At 37.9% G+C, this 15717-nt stretch overlaps 1 protein-coding gene across 1 annotated transcript in view; it reads right to left on the bottom strand.

Moving 5' to 3' along the window:
• PEX5L (peroxisomal biogenesis factor 5 like) overlaps positions 1–13937 on the bottom strand; it is a 218511-nt gene extending 204574 nt beyond the window's left edge. The window contains exon 1 of the mRNA XM_045903320.1: positions 13501–13937. Within this exon, the coding sequence (XP_045759276.1) occupies positions 13501–13521 (21 nt within the window). The 5' untranslated portion in view covers positions 13522–13937. The remainder of the gene's footprint in view (positions 1–13500) is intronic.
• Between the last annotated feature and the right edge of the window lie 1780 nt (positions 13938–15717).

Genomic DNA, 15717 nt, shown 5'->3' with positions numbered 1-15717 from the left:
AAAAAATGGATCACTAAAAGCAGAAGAAATTAAGAGACCTCCCCCAAATAAACAGTGACTAATTTTTCAGTACTAAAGTCAAGTATTTAAAACATGGGTTTAATAGAGGTTAAAGCATTAGAGTAAAACATAAAACATTTGGTTCACCACCATCTTATTTTTGAAATTTCTTATAATAGCAAAGTATAAAATAACACATAAAAGTAAACTATTTAGGTAAGTGACAGATTTTTTGGGAGGATATTTTGGCTTAGTTTATACATACAACCCAAGATTCTACCTCTACACATGCAATATTGGGCTTCTGAGCTCTAGTTAATCCCACAGATTCACTATTTTCCTGGCCTGTTAGGTATTTCTGATTTTAAGAAGGCTTTCTGCACAAAAATACAGATGTTTCACAGCTGCCCTGTACTCCACTAGCAGAGTGCACCCCATCACACACAAGGGTACTCTCAAGGTACTAAGTTAACATGCCCAGATGCTGAGTTCAGAGAACTGATAAAGCTATATAGAGTTAGCACCTGTCCTGTGTAAATGATGGGAAGAATGCATCAGAGATTTCTACCCTCCAAGGCCAGGCAATGTTCCAGAAAACTTGCAAAATCCTTTTTGTTCCCTGTTAGTTGAGTCAGTTTGTAATAGATGAGGTACCGATGTGGAGATGTGGCTTGAATTTGCTACATGGGCTCAAGCAATAGAGTAAAAAAACCAGAAGACCCAGATTTTGGTCCCCCAACTGATTTGATGTGGGAGTTTGGGGAGGCAGTCAAACCCTGTCAGCTGCATTCTCTCTATCAGCATGATGAAGATAAAATATCTATCCTTTGCCAACCTCACTAAAGCATTTTGAAGATTAACTTTTATGAGGCTCTCACAACATGTGACTATTGTAGCAGAGACAATTAGTATTCTATCATAGCTGAGAGTTCTGCCATATTGGGGAGAGCTTTGTAGAAAAATATCTCTTGTTATTTGTAGAACAGGGGTAGGGGAAGAGCAAGATCCTCCCAAGCAGCACATCCTTTGAAGAATTAGGGGAGATTGATCTTCAACTTCATAAGAAATAACAAGTATCTTGACACTAGCAAAGTTTTTAAAATTTATTTTCCAAGATATGGTTATTAGTGAACTGGGGAAAATCTGCCCTGATCAAACAGTCAGAGATATATTGTATTACTAATTAAGGACATGATAAAAATAGAATCCTAGAGCTGGAAGGAAAGCCAGTAATCCTCTAGGCCAACCATCTTCCATAAAGACTCTAGCAAACTCCCATCCAATCTGTGTTTGAATTATCTTTGATAAAATGGAGCTCATTTCTTCACCTTTCATCATACACCTTCACACACACACACACACACACAGATTAGAATGTTAGTAGAGGAGACTCCCTTCAGAGTCATATATATGGTTGTACGTATTGGTTGTGCAAGGATATCTGGATGAGGGGGAACAAGTCAGGTCTGAAATCTAACCCTCTAACTTCATTTGCTAAATTATGTGCCTGGATGTGGGATTGTGACCTCCAGGGAAAAGGGGAGTCCATGTATTTGGCCCCCCAGAGAAGATCTCCTTTTATAGTCTGATCGGAAATGGCAGATATCACTGGCATAGTTATTTCCTCTCTATTAGAGAAAGCTTTGACATGCGATACTTGAATCTTTTTACCCTGTACCTCATAGGAAGAATTACTCCTCCATCTCTCAGGCTCCCATATTTTGGGAGTAACTGTGGGAGACATAATAAGAAGATCTCCATATTCAGACAGGCTTACAAAATCGACACATCTCTTCGACAGCCATTGTGTGAGGCGAACGTGATAACCACTACACTACGGAAACTTGGACAGCCATTGTGAATGCAGCTACTTCCTTGGATCCTTGGAATAGTGTGTATGTGTGTGTGTGTGTGTGTGTATGACTGGGGGAGGTCAGTTCTGGAGGTGTAAGCAACGCTTACACTAGGTGTAAGCAAAGGATAGACTCCTAGGGCGGTTCTAACTATGATGTTCTGTCATCTCAGCATGTCTCATGGGTGTGTGTGTTAACACTATGATCAAAATCGCTGTTGACAACTAGCTGAGGAGGTGAAGAGGTGTCTAGAACCTTAGATGCATGGATTCTAATTCCAAATGACCTTGGCCACTTAGGGATATAGTTAGAAACCATTAGGAGAATCTATTATATTTTTAAATCTGTAGCTCCAGACTGTCCTCAGGCTTTAAAGAGTTTGAACCCATTAAACTGCGTAGACTGCTTTGACAGCAGAGTGTTGGTTAATTACAGTGGCAAACTAATTATAAGGTTTATAAGGTTTCCCAGTAATTGATTCCCTTTCAAGTATGTGGAAACTTTACTTGATATGCATTTGCTTCTGAAACTCATGGGAATAAACCAGATTCTGGGGTAGTGTGTCTTAGAATCAAGAAGACCATTCCAATTGCATTTGGAATCCTTATTCAGGGCAAAGGGACTCTTCTTAGTATTTTGTTCATTAATTCTTTCATCCATTCATTCACCAATTCATTCATTCATCCATCCATTCATTCACTCATTCATTCATTCAGTAAATACTACATTAATAGTATGTACCTAGCATTAGTAGTCTCCAGGGATACAAAGACATATTGGATATAGTCACTGCCACATATAGGCTTACTAGTTGGGGAGATTGACAGAAATAAGTAATTAAAGCTATATGTTAATTATTGGTATTAGTAATGCATTTAAGGTACTAACAAAACATTGAGGAGGACATTCCTAATTCTGTGTGGGAGAACAGGGGGGAATGCTGGTGGGGGCACAGAGTAGCACTCACTGAGGAGATAAACTTTAAATGCAATATTAAAGAATGGGTAAGTATTCAGTGTACAGAAGGCAAGAATTTGGGATGGGGAAATGGAAGAAATGCAGAGCCATGAGAGAATAAGAAAATCAAGCATCTGCCATCACTGTAGACAACCAATTATAACAGGCACTGCTATGGCTAAACCTCTTCTTCCACACACAATGTATATAAAACACTTTGCTAGTTCCATAAAAACAAAAGAGATAATCCTTACAAAGTCATCACAATGCATGAACACATTCTTGTCTCTATGTCACAGGTGAGGGAAGTAAGGTTTAGAGAGGGTACGTTATTAGAATGAGATCACACAGATAATGTGTAGGGAAGCCAGGATCTGAAACTTGGGCTATCTGATCCTGGAGCACAAGCTCTTAACCAGTATGTTTTTATAGCCTCTTCAAATGTGAGGATTATGAAGCAATGTATGATACATGCCATCAAAAGCCTTTCAGCCTATTTTGTTTTCATTTTGAGGAGAGGCAATTAATTCTATCAAGACCTAGCCCTCAGTTTCCTCAATGTGAAATGACAAAGTTGTGTGTGAACTCCAAAGACCTTTCTATCTCTAAGCTTCTATTTTAATTTAATCTTGCCTCAAGCTTAAGAACACTTTCTTATTGTCTTACGTATATCTTCCTAAAGACTTATATAATAGACAGCATATCAGTTATTAAAGACTCAAATGCATAGGGCATTTTGATTATAATCATCCTTTGGATGAATATGAAACAACAATGTGTCCAGCTTTTCACATTAAATTCTTGCATACAGAGGAAAAAAGTGTTCTTATCACTAAAGTACATGATATGTATTTTAATTCCCTGATTAATTACTAAATTCTTCACAGAGCTCTTTCCAATTTTTCAAAAAAGAATAGGAGTGAGCAGTAGATGGACTTCGATGAATGATGGAGGGGTCGTTCTGCTCTTCTTTGCTGCATGATTTAATAAACCAATATACTCTAGCTTTACTATATTCTCCTATAGGCCTGCATGTAATAGCAGGCAGTACCAAATACAGGCTTAAAAAAAATTATTTTCTTTTAACTATTTGCCCTAAAGGCAGACTGGACTTCCGTCAAGTCTAGAGAGGTGTCTATTTTACTTTTAAGCAATATCTATAACACGTTACAGTGGGCATTGGCTTTTTTTTTTTTTTTTAACTTTCCCAAATCTAAACTCTGAATTTGGAAAATTGCCCATTTGTGGAGAATTGGTGGTAAGCAGATATGCACTTTCCCAAACTATCTTGCAAATAGGGTATGGCTGTGTGATTCAGCTCCACCAACCAGCCACACCTGTCCCCACTTTGAATTGGGCTTTGGGGGCACGCAGAAGTAGGCATGGTAGAGAATTCATCCTGGCAGTGGGTGGGGGAACAGATGAAGCTCCAACATGGGCTTTCCATGGCAGCAGCAGCAGTGGTGAGCAGCTGAACCAGTGCTCAAGTCTGGGGTGTAAGGGGTGCAAGCTCTGATGTTTCTTTTCTGTGAAGATAGCAGTGGGGTCTAGCCTAGTCTGAGGTTTGACTGAGGCTGTGCCCTGCCTGCTGCCCAGTCTCTCCATCCCAAGCCAAGTTCTAGAAGTCTGTGAGTGCCCCAGTGTACTTAAAAAAATTTTTTTAGAAACTTTTTATTTTGAAAAAAATACCTAGCCTACAGAAAAATTGCATGTATAGAACAATGGACTCCCATAATTTACCAATTTCCCCAGATTTACCAATTTTTAACATTTTGTTGTTATTTTCCTCTCTCTCTTTCTGTCTCTGTTTCTGTCTTCCTTGTCTCACTCACTCTCTCTCTCTCTATATGTAATTATATTATACATAGTATTATTTTCATTATTCCAAATCACTTGAGAGTAGGTTACATACACTACACCCTTTTATCCCTTCATACTGCAGGATGTATGTCCTATAAACAAGGCTAGTCTCCTACATAGCCATAGTTTAGTTATCAAATTCAGGAAACATAACACTAATATTAATCTAATTTCCAGTCTATATTCAAGTTTCAATTATGCCAAAAGTGTACTCTATCACAATTTTCTTTCCCAGTCCAAGATCCAATCTGGGAACATGTATTGCATTTAGTTGTCATACCTGTTAAGTCTTCTTTTAATGTGTAAACATCTCAGTTTTTCCTTGTTTTTCATGACATTGACACTTTTAAAAACATAATCTGTTTACTTTATAGAATATCCCTCGTTTGGGGTTTGGCTGATATTTTTCTCATGATTAGATTTAAGTTGTGCAGTCTCAGCAGTAATACTACATGAGTGATGTTGTATCCTTCTCACGGCCTCAGATCCAGAGATGGGCATGGAGATGATTACTGTATTGGTGATGTTGATTTTGATTACTTATTTAGGGTGTTGTGCAATTTCTCCATTGAAAAGTCATTTTTTTCTCTTATAATTTAGCTGGTTGCTATACATATTTTTAAATATTTTATTTATTTATTTTGAGAGAGCACGTGAGTGAGGGGTGGGGAGGAGCATAGGGAAAAGGAGAGAGAGAATCCTAAGTAGGCTCCATGCTCAGTGCAGGGCTGATGTGGGGCTTGATCTCACCACCCTGAGATCATGACCTGAGCTGAAATCAAGAGATATCAACTGACTGAGCCACCCAGACACCCTGAGATGGTTGATATTTTGACGTTATATAAATATCCTGTTTCTTCTCAAACTGCCCCCTTCCTCGGATTTAGCATCCATTTATCATTTTTGCTTGAATCAATTTTTACTATGATGAACTGCAAAATGGTGATTTTTCTATTTTCATCATTCCTCCTATGCCTATTAATTGTCCAAATATACTTTTAATAAATCCCCTTTCTACTTAAATAAGCCAGAGTTGGTCCCCATTGCTTACAGTTAAGAACCCTGGGGTTTGATTTACTTGTATATTTAGGCAGCTAGTTCCAAGAACCTATCAAACCAGCTCACTCAAATGGTTAATCTAGCCAGTCCAAGGAGAGACAGTGAGGAACATTCTTAGGAAAATAAATAATACAACTTTTCATGGTGCCTCATTCCATTTTTAAAACAGACCAGACTTTCTTCCACTGCCAGCCAAATGACTATCAAACTGAATACATAAAATATCAAATCGTTATACTAAAACTGAAAAGCAGGAAAATATCAACTTTTGTGACTAAATGCCAAACACCTAGATATTTGGGAATATCTAGCATATTATTATTATGTTTACTTTTCACTTAGATTTTTGTTTGTAATAAACATCAAAATAATGAATAATAGTGTAATGGAAATAGCACACTGGGGTAAGGCAGGCTTCATTACAGTGCTAGCTCTGCTAACTAACCTACATGGGACTTTTTTAGCAAATCTCTTACTTTTCTGAACCTTAATTTTCCTCATCTGTGAAATGAGATGGTTGAATAGAACACTTCCAAGAGTCTTTCAAACTCAGGATTCTATGACCTCAAAACTGAACATTAGTGTAATTATTGGAGACATAAAGAACTGTTAACCTAGAATATTCTAATGAGCACATTTGGATCCAAGATTATTCTGGTATAAAGATTAGCAACTGTGAGATAACTCCCAAGTTATTCAAAGAATAGAAATATCAAAACAATTTAGAGAACAACTTACAGTCTAGAGATGCTAAAGCAGTCTTAGGCTGTCTGAATAGATGTCTTTCCCAAGAGATAAACAGTCTCACAGTGCTTGGCATTGGTGAGATCACATCTTGAGCAGTGTGTCTTGCTCAGAGGGCCATACTTTCATGGAGGCATTAAAACATCAAAAATGTCGTTATGAAAAATGATTGAGTGAACTGGGCTGTTTATCTTGGAGAAGAAAAGATTTAATGGGATGAGGACATGATAATTCTCTAAATACTTGAAGGTTTGTTTTATTCAGGTGGAACATAAAATGTTTTTTGTGTTTTCTCCAGACAGAAAAGCTACAACCAACTGGGTGGAGGTTGTGGTATGGAAATAAGGGAAGAAACTTTATTCAAACATAATTGTGATAGCTGCTCTTACCAGCCCCTCTGTCAGGGACATCATCATGTCTCTGTGATCTCAGAAAGCTACCCAAGAATCAAGCTTTTTGCTAGGGTCTCAGTGCAATAGATCAGGCCTTGTTCTCCATGTAGATGATTTCAGATCATTACTTCTCAAATGTTAATGTACACATAAATCACTGGGTATCTTGAGAAATTCAGTAGGTCTGGGATGGGACCTGAGATTCTGCATTTCCAGCAAGCTCCCAGGTGTTTCATGTGCACATAATCACCTGCCCAATCAGATGTTACATCCCCACATGACCAAAGGATACCATTCAGTATAAGCATTCGTGTTACGATTAACACCCATGTGAAAGGAAGTAAAAAGATGTTTTGCAATTCTATCAGCTTCATCATCTCATGATGTTTAAATGTTTTCCTGTTTCTCATTTCCTTAAAGAGGTTCCATATTTTCTGACCTTTTACCATTTTTGCTTGCTTGGCATGATGGTACTGGCATGGCTCTGTCTACTTCAAGGTAACCAGGAAACATTCTCCCAGGACATTATGAATTTTGCTTATTTTAGATCATTACTTCAGTTGACTACAACCATTTTTGGTAGGACACACAGACACACACACACAAACAAACATACCATCTCATGGTGCTTTTTATTGGATTTTGTCCACAAGGCATGATGGTCTAGGAACAGAGGCCTGTGTGTGCACAGGGACTCTGTGCTCACCTTCAGCTCCCCCTTCACTCTAGGCTTTATCCATCTCCAAATAGGCATCTCACTCAGTGGGAACTGGCTAATGTATCCAGGGCCTTCTTCTTGTTATTGCCTTGAGGAAATTTTTATCTCACCTTGATACCATACCAGCTTTAACCCTCAAGGCTATTCAGAACAATCGTAGCCTCTTCCTATGTAGTAACCCTTCAAACATTTATATGGAGTCATCGTGGTCTCTTTGAGTCTTTACTTCCAAGCTAAATATCCTCAGTTCCTTCAATCATTACTCATATGAAATGGTTTGAATTCCTATACCATACCAGTTGCTTTAAAAACTATATAATTTTTAAGAGGGTGTGTAGGAGTGGGAATTTTGTGGCTCTTTAGGTAGATTTCTGGCATCATAACACCATTCATCTCTTGGAATCTTCATGACTTACAGGTCACCATATGGCATTCTATTTGGGAAAAAAAAGTTTGCACTACACCAAGTCCCACTTGTAGGGTTTTTCTGGTTTTTTGTTTGTTTGTTTTTGTTTTTTTCCAGAGGTATATATACATGAGCAGGAGTTTTGGGGAGTTCTTTATGTACCTTCAATGCAAACTCTTCCACCTGGCGCAGATTCACCCTATTTCAGAGCTGCTGGAAGGGTTCTATGTGTTTTTCTTGCATGAAATGGTGGATAAGTAGCCTCTTCCTATCTAAATGAGTTCATTATTTTTCATCTGTGCAATTTCTAGCAGTGACGGTCTAAAACAAATACATAGGAATGATCAGTTTAGTAAAATCTCACATGAAGAATAATAATGGTCATTTATCTAATGGAGTTTTAATAGGAGAAGTAGTACATTGGTACTAATAAAGATCAGTCAAAAATGACATAATAAGACAACATTGGCAGTGTGTTGTATTATACTCTGAGCTCTGAACAATCAGCAGTGATCTGGATATTTAACTAATAGGGTATTAACTATCTTCCTGTATATATTCTGTATGATATGCTAATATATAAGATATAAAAATCTTTCTTAAAGGAATGAGGAAAGAAGTTTTCCATTTGGTTTCCCTAGTAAAGGGGATGGCACAGGTGAGGAGGGGTGGAAGTGGGGAAGGTGGAGATGAAGGTCATTAACAGAAATGTAACCCTTAATTCATAGCACTCTGGTGGTCTTGGTCCCTGATACATGGGTTACATGCTGTATAGTAAATAAATTCTGAATTATAAAAAAGTGATACATATTTGGAAACTTGGCAACCTTATTTCCTTTATCAGTGTATTTGAAGTTACATCATGTTTAGATGTCCCCAAACACTCAGATTGGACTTAAGTCTCTTAATAAGGAAACATTAGGCTGGGGCTGACCTTCACTTTTAGTGCAGGAAATGCATACTAGTTATTCTATAAGTGCATCAAGAAGTTAATTCTAGAATATAAAACCTTTAAACAGCTCTAGCTTATGCCTGTGTTGGCAACATGTGATCTCAGTGAAAAGTGTAAAAAAGCAGACTGCCAGATGTTTTGACTATATGAGACATCACATCTTAATGTTTCCTAGGTTGGCAGTAGTAATACTAGAGATTCAGGATTTTAAAATTAACAAGTTCTGTTCTAACCTTTTCTTAATCTTTACTTTAAAAATATCTTATACTCAAAACATTCATATGCTGGAATTTTTCTTTAAAAGACATGTGTTTAGGAAGAATGTTTATAAACCATAAACAAAATCTAGGAAGTAAATATATTATATAAGCTATTGGCCAGTATGATTGGGGAATGATATTTTCAGGTTAATCAAATACTCTGCAATATTATACCATGAGTATTATAATTTTTAAGTGTTAGGAGCTCAGTATTGCTCTCATATCAAGCATGATTTGCTTATAAATATATCAGAAGGCACTTCAAATTCTTGCTGGGGCTTGTGTCATCCATAGGAAGACTTTGAGGAGAAGGGGCAGGTGCCATTTGAGATGGGGGGAAAGGGGAAGGCAGCAGCTACACCTGACCAAAACAACCAACCCCAGCCTCTCAGGAGCATTACCACATTCTCCTTAAAACATCTCCTCTACCAAGCGAATCTTCAAAGAGTCTCCTCTGAAAATGCAGATACCCCTGCAGGGTGTGTGTATGTGTGTGTGTGGTGTACTGGTATTAATTATATCTTTGTTAGCAAAAGGTTGAAAAAAGGAAATGACACAGGATAGAAAATAGTGGCATCAAGGAGGAGAAAATGGATCTTTTAGAGAAGTGGAAATACACATGACAAATATTACTTATTTTACAGTTTTGCTTTAGGGTCTCAATTATGACAAACTACTGTTACAGATGTTGAAACAACATTTTATAATCTTATCTTGGATTGGCTTCTTATACTTGTTGTTTCCAGTGAACCTAAATGAATCCCCAGTGGCCAGATCTAATGTATTAACATAATTCATGTTACTCAACTGTTCCCCTTCATGAAGATTTTTTTAAAAAGCTAAGTCAAGTCATAATTAAAGACAAACACAAAACACTTTTGGGGGAAGACAAATAAAAATGGCTACTTTTAGAGCTGTTAATAATCTTATAATTTTTGTCACTTAAATTTTCTTTAGTTAATGTGAAGCCAGAGGGTGTGGAATGTTTCCTCAGCCAGTTTAAATAAATCAAAAAAGTCTGGTTTTGAATGCCCATAATGAAGATCAGTTACAATTACACATAAATGTTTTGTTTGATTGTCTCCTGAAATAACTTTCTTTTATAACAAAAAAACATTATCGAGGATGCTTCATTAAAAATAAAAAACAAATCTTAGTTCAAAATTGAAATTACATTGCTCTATATTTATACCATCCCAGAAAAAAAAAAAGGTCGGCTAAGGAAATATTCAGAGACATGTAATTATTTTGCTCTAATTGGCATTTAATTCACACGTACAAACAAGCATTGCAGTACAGAGCATATAGAGGTATTAAAGGGATTAAGACTGTAGGTTATCTGACGGGAATAAAGAGTTTGGTCTGAACTGAATCTAAAATATATTTAATAGCCATTGGCCCCCTTGGTCAAAAGGAAAAAAAAAAGTAAATCTAAAACAGTCACTAAAGAAACAACATTTGCTTCAGTTGCTTGGATGATAAATTCCCCTTGGAAATAAGTGGCAAGGCAACTGAAAAACAGCACAACTCTAGGGCCCTGCTCCTAAGAAATATACCTGTGGCATTTACTACGAAACCAAGAAATATATGTTCTATCTATCTGTAATGGATGTCAACTTTTCAAATGAACTAGCAGGGTGTGTTTTTGAAAGTCTGTGGCTTCTACAATGAATTCAGGTTCTATGGTAAATTGGATGAATTAGCTAGATGTAAAAGACTTAATAGGCTTTATTTACAAAATCATTAGGTTGTAAAAACAAAGGCCCTACAGGAGTTTTAGATTTGACTATTTTTTAAGGCTTCTTGTGAACACCTCCCCCACTCCAGACTGCCTATTTACAAAACATTTTATTTTAGAATCTCTTGGATACAGAAAAGAGAAGAATTAGAAGGCGTAGCAAATGACTGCAAATATTTTGTTTCATTTTCATTTTAAGGTATCAGCCAAGTAACACCAGTGTATCAAATAAACTCCAAAGTTGGCAGAAGTGTTAGTAAATCTGCTCATTCCTGATCCATTTTACCAAATATGTATTCAGATTTTTAATACATATTTTGGAATGTTTGGGCTATTTATCTTCTCCTTTGTGATTAAAGACAGGTACACACAAGAGGATGATGTGATCTCTCATAAGGAAGGATTCTTTATTTAACCTAAACATATCAACACAACAAAGATTTTATCTACAGGCTAAATTCTACTCTTTGGGAAAGAGCTTGGGCTTTTCAAATGTAAACAAATAACTACATTATAAATCAGGTTGTAATAGGCATTATTTCTGGGGCAGGGGAAGTCCCACTGAGATGATCACATCATTTAATAGCTACTAAACTATTAAAGCCTTAGAAGTTTTATGTTTAACATTAATGGTCAATAGTAAATAGAAAAAAAAAGTATTGTGTTCTGAAATTTTGGCAAGCATATTGATTACAGTCTTTATTTAGTAACATTTTCAAGTTAAGCTTGGCAGCAAAGATTTGTGAGTTTTACTGCAAGCCATCATATTTGCTGTTACAGCAGTGCACAAGCAAAAAACATTAAGTTGGGAGCATATGCAGAATCTCACATTTTGTCTATTCTTTCAAAGTAAAATGAAACCCTCAGACATTGTTCTAGACAATTGATTCAAGTTTCAATAACATCCTCCCTTGAAATATTCAGAAAACTGGGTTAAATTGTTTTTGGGTGCCTGAATTTACCAGATTGTTGTTTTAATTCTTCATTCACAAAAATGTTTAAACAACACAAAAAAATAATGTGAAGTTTTTGTAAATTGCCCAAGTAATCAATTATGAATTTTGTGTGAATGTGCAATTTTCTGAAGATTGACTCTATTCAGCAAAACCTTCCTATTTTACTCCTGTGAAGAAACTGTTTAGGGATCATAAATAGATAATATACAAAATTGTAAGTATCATTCTTAGGTGCAGATGGAAACATAAAACTCTAGTAATAATCTTTTAATTATTTCATCAGTCATTGTTGGAATGTTTCTTTGTTGCTAAACTTTCCAACTAATGTAGCTTTAATAAGAAACATGCAGATCACATCTATTATATATATTTAGAAATATACTTCAGTGACTAATTATTATCCATCAACTGTGATAGAATTCCATTAACAACTTTCAAAACAGGATGATGTCAGTAATATGGGAAATGTTTTTGGAATTCTGATAGTACTGATTCAGAAATCTTACAAAACTTATGAAATTGATTAATACCATCTTATATAAAAGTAAATTACAGTCTAAAAGAATTTCCTAACAGTCTTAGAAACTATTCGGTAATATTAAGTCATGAATGCAATAACATATTTATCAATTTTGAATTGCTCCAATGACACAAAAGCAACATCATCAATATTCACACATGTTACACACTAGTGTGAAGACACCACGTATGATGACTGTATTTAACCATCTTTGGAACGGAAAGGAAGCCCAAATATCAAACTTGATGACTACAGCATTTAGGAACAGGAAAAAAAAAAAAAAAAGCTCAATTCATACTTTAAGAAGCTGAGTTAATATTTTGGTTATTTCCCCAACGTGTACACCTGCCTTTATAAGGAAGAACCAATCATGTGAATGAGAACTGGAGTCAAGGTTAAAATAATTTTTCCCAAGAGAGTAGAGTGCATCTGAGAGAAGCAGAGGCTTAGCTCAGAGGAGCATTAATAACCAGAGGCAGCACCTCCCCTGAAAAACATTAGAGCCTCTTGGACATATGTTTGAAATTCATCCCCCCAAGTCATCCTATGACTGTAGGGATAGGTGACAATGTCCCACTATCTGAAGGGGGAAAATACAGCACAGACCATTTAAAAAATCATCACTTTAAAAAATAATACAAAAGTGGCAAAGTGTTCTAACTGTCAAGAAACCTTTGCAGATGATAAAAAAAAAACAAAACCCTTTGTCTTTCCAATTATTGTTTGCCCTTCATCTGACATACATGCATCAATAGGATTACAACGGAAACACAGTCATCTCCAGGTTTCCTCTGGATTCCTTGATCTTGTTTAAAGAAACAGGCTCAGGGAATGCACAGAAAACAAACTTCCCCAATCGAAGTTCTGAGGTCTCTCCCCCCCCCCGCCCCGCCCCCGCTCCTCCTCCCACCTCAGAAACCTGTCTAGTTTTACCCATAGCACCGGACAGAAATGTCATGGTCATGTTGCACCACTTCACTTGTTGAATTGTGTGAAGGCAGCGCTTGACCACAATAACTTAGTGAACCACCTTGCTCTTAAATTAGCCCCCAAGATTTCTTTCCAGTTCGATGGTAATGTCTTACCTGCATGTGTCCCTGGTACATTCTGCTTGGGCTTCTTCAAGGCTCCCTGAGGCCGCCGGATGCTTTCCCCCGTGTTTACTTGCACACCAACAGAGGGGAGAAGGCGGCGTGCACACTGTGTTTTAGACGGTGCCCCTGAGCCCGGTGGAAGGCTCCAGGTAGCCCGGCCACGGTGGCCCCCTGGCCGCTCTGCGGGCTGCCGGGAACTGTTCTCCGCTCGGGGTGCTGAAAGCGGACACAGGAGAGAGCGCGGAGGAGACGAGGAACCCAGGCGGCCACGCTCACCCGCAGGCGCAGGTCCTGCTTCACCGGGCGTCTCTAAAACTCACTCCTTCTCCACCGAACTCTTTCTCGCTTCCTGCCGGGCTGCCTCATGTCTCTCTCACTATCTTCGTCGCGAACCCCCTCCTCCTCCCAACCCTGACGCGAGCGCCCACACCAGCCGCCGCCGCAGCTGCCGAGCGGGGCGCGCGCAGCCCTCCCGGCCGCGTCCCTGACGAGAGGCCGCGGGGACGGGCACGCGCGCGCGTCCCCGGCGGGCCCGGGAGCAGCCCGAAGGCGGTGCGCGCACGCGGCGGCAAAGTGCCCGCGAGTGGTGGTCGCGCAAGGCGTTCAGGTGCGGCAGCGGCAACCACGGAGATTCCAGCAGAGTCGATGGTCAGATGCAAGAAAAGTGGGAGGAACATGCATTGTCTCTCCAAGGGCCACCAATACCGACTGAGCCTGTCATCCTACAAACATAATAGGCTGAGCGTGGGGGTTTCTGAAGAGTTTACTTCTGTTCTGATTCAGCTCTCACAAGTTGCCTCCATGTCACTCCGTGAATAAAGACTCCCCACTCACCCCATCCTCAATTCATCGCTGAGCACCCTATTTAAAATCCCAAACCCCAGTCCCTAAGGCCTTCCATGATTTTTCTCCCTAGCACTTAACATCATCTAACATCCCATGTTTTACATATTTTATTTATTGTCTGTCTCTATATATGCAATGTTATTTCCATGAAATCAGGGATATTTGGGGAGAGGAGTGTATCTGTTTTTGCACGGATGTATCAGCATAATATAATACCTCCTGCCACATGGTTGGTACTCTAAAAATATCTGTTGAATGAATGGGTCTTTGTAATATATAGGTAGAGTACATTTAGATATGTCTCAAAGAAACTGGATAGTTTGATAGTCTTTATATTATAAATGTATATACATGCACATACACACACCATGTGCTGGTATATACGTGTATACTGTGATTACCTAGTCTTGTTGGTAATAAGATCTCCAATTACACAACAACATGCCCTCCAATTATATACAGCATGATATAATCCCCCCATTAGTGCATATAGCATGATATACCTTTCAAAAAGTTAAAAAATTGATCAGCTCCCTAGGAAGATAAATATATATCGTATATAACTATATGAAAAGGAAAGTAGTAGAACAATGAATATAGTATTCAGAATGTTGGTAATTCTTGGTGAAGAGAGGCAGGGGAAGGGATGGGGAGGCATTTTATATGAAGGTTAATTGTCAATGTCTTAGCTATTAGCTTGGGTGGTGACTCGAGGATATGTATTACCTTATAAGAATTGCTATATAACTAAATAAAACAGAACTATGCATGGACTAGTGAGGAAAGGGTGAAATGAATCAAAGCAATGATAAATCTAATTGAATACATCTGTGGTCCTATAACAACTGACTGAACAGCCAACCAACCAATCAACCACAAAATGAATTAAGACTTGTAAAGGCAGAAGATGTGGATTCCTATTAGATTCCACCAATAGTTAACCTTGGAAAATTTACTTTGCCCTCTTTAGATTTTAGCTTTTCCATGTCCAAACCCTATGTGCTAAACTCATTGTTTTATCCTGAAAATTGAGATATGTTCATAGAAACTATAAACTGTAAAGTATCATCCATTTTTCTTTTATTGGCCTTTATAAGACAGAGCACTGGAATAGGAGTCAGCAGGCAGAAGGGCTAATTCCATCTTACTACCTCACTGCTCTTTTGAGCAAGTATAATAATTCTCTATTTCCTCATTTTTGAAGTAAGGCAAATATCTGCTCAGCCTGCTAAGGACTGAATGCATGCAAAGGGAATTGTAAATTATAAACCACCATACATGAGTATGTAAATAGACTTTTTTTTCCAGTCCAGAAAAGATGAGTGATCATTTCCTGAGATGTCAAGCTCTACAAATTTAAAA

This window comes from Mirounga angustirostris, unplaced genomic scaffold (assembly GCF_029215605.1).
Source record: "Mirounga angustirostris isolate CCGP_5_RB_7025 unplaced genomic scaffold, mMirAng1.0.hap1 SCAF_1, whole genome shotgun sequence".
Classification (NCBI taxonomy): Eukaryota; Metazoa; Chordata; class Mammalia; order Carnivora; family Phocidae; genus Mirounga; species Mirounga angustirostris.
Note: the sequence above shows the minus strand (reverse complement) of the source record. Positions and strands in the feature narration are given on the sequence as shown.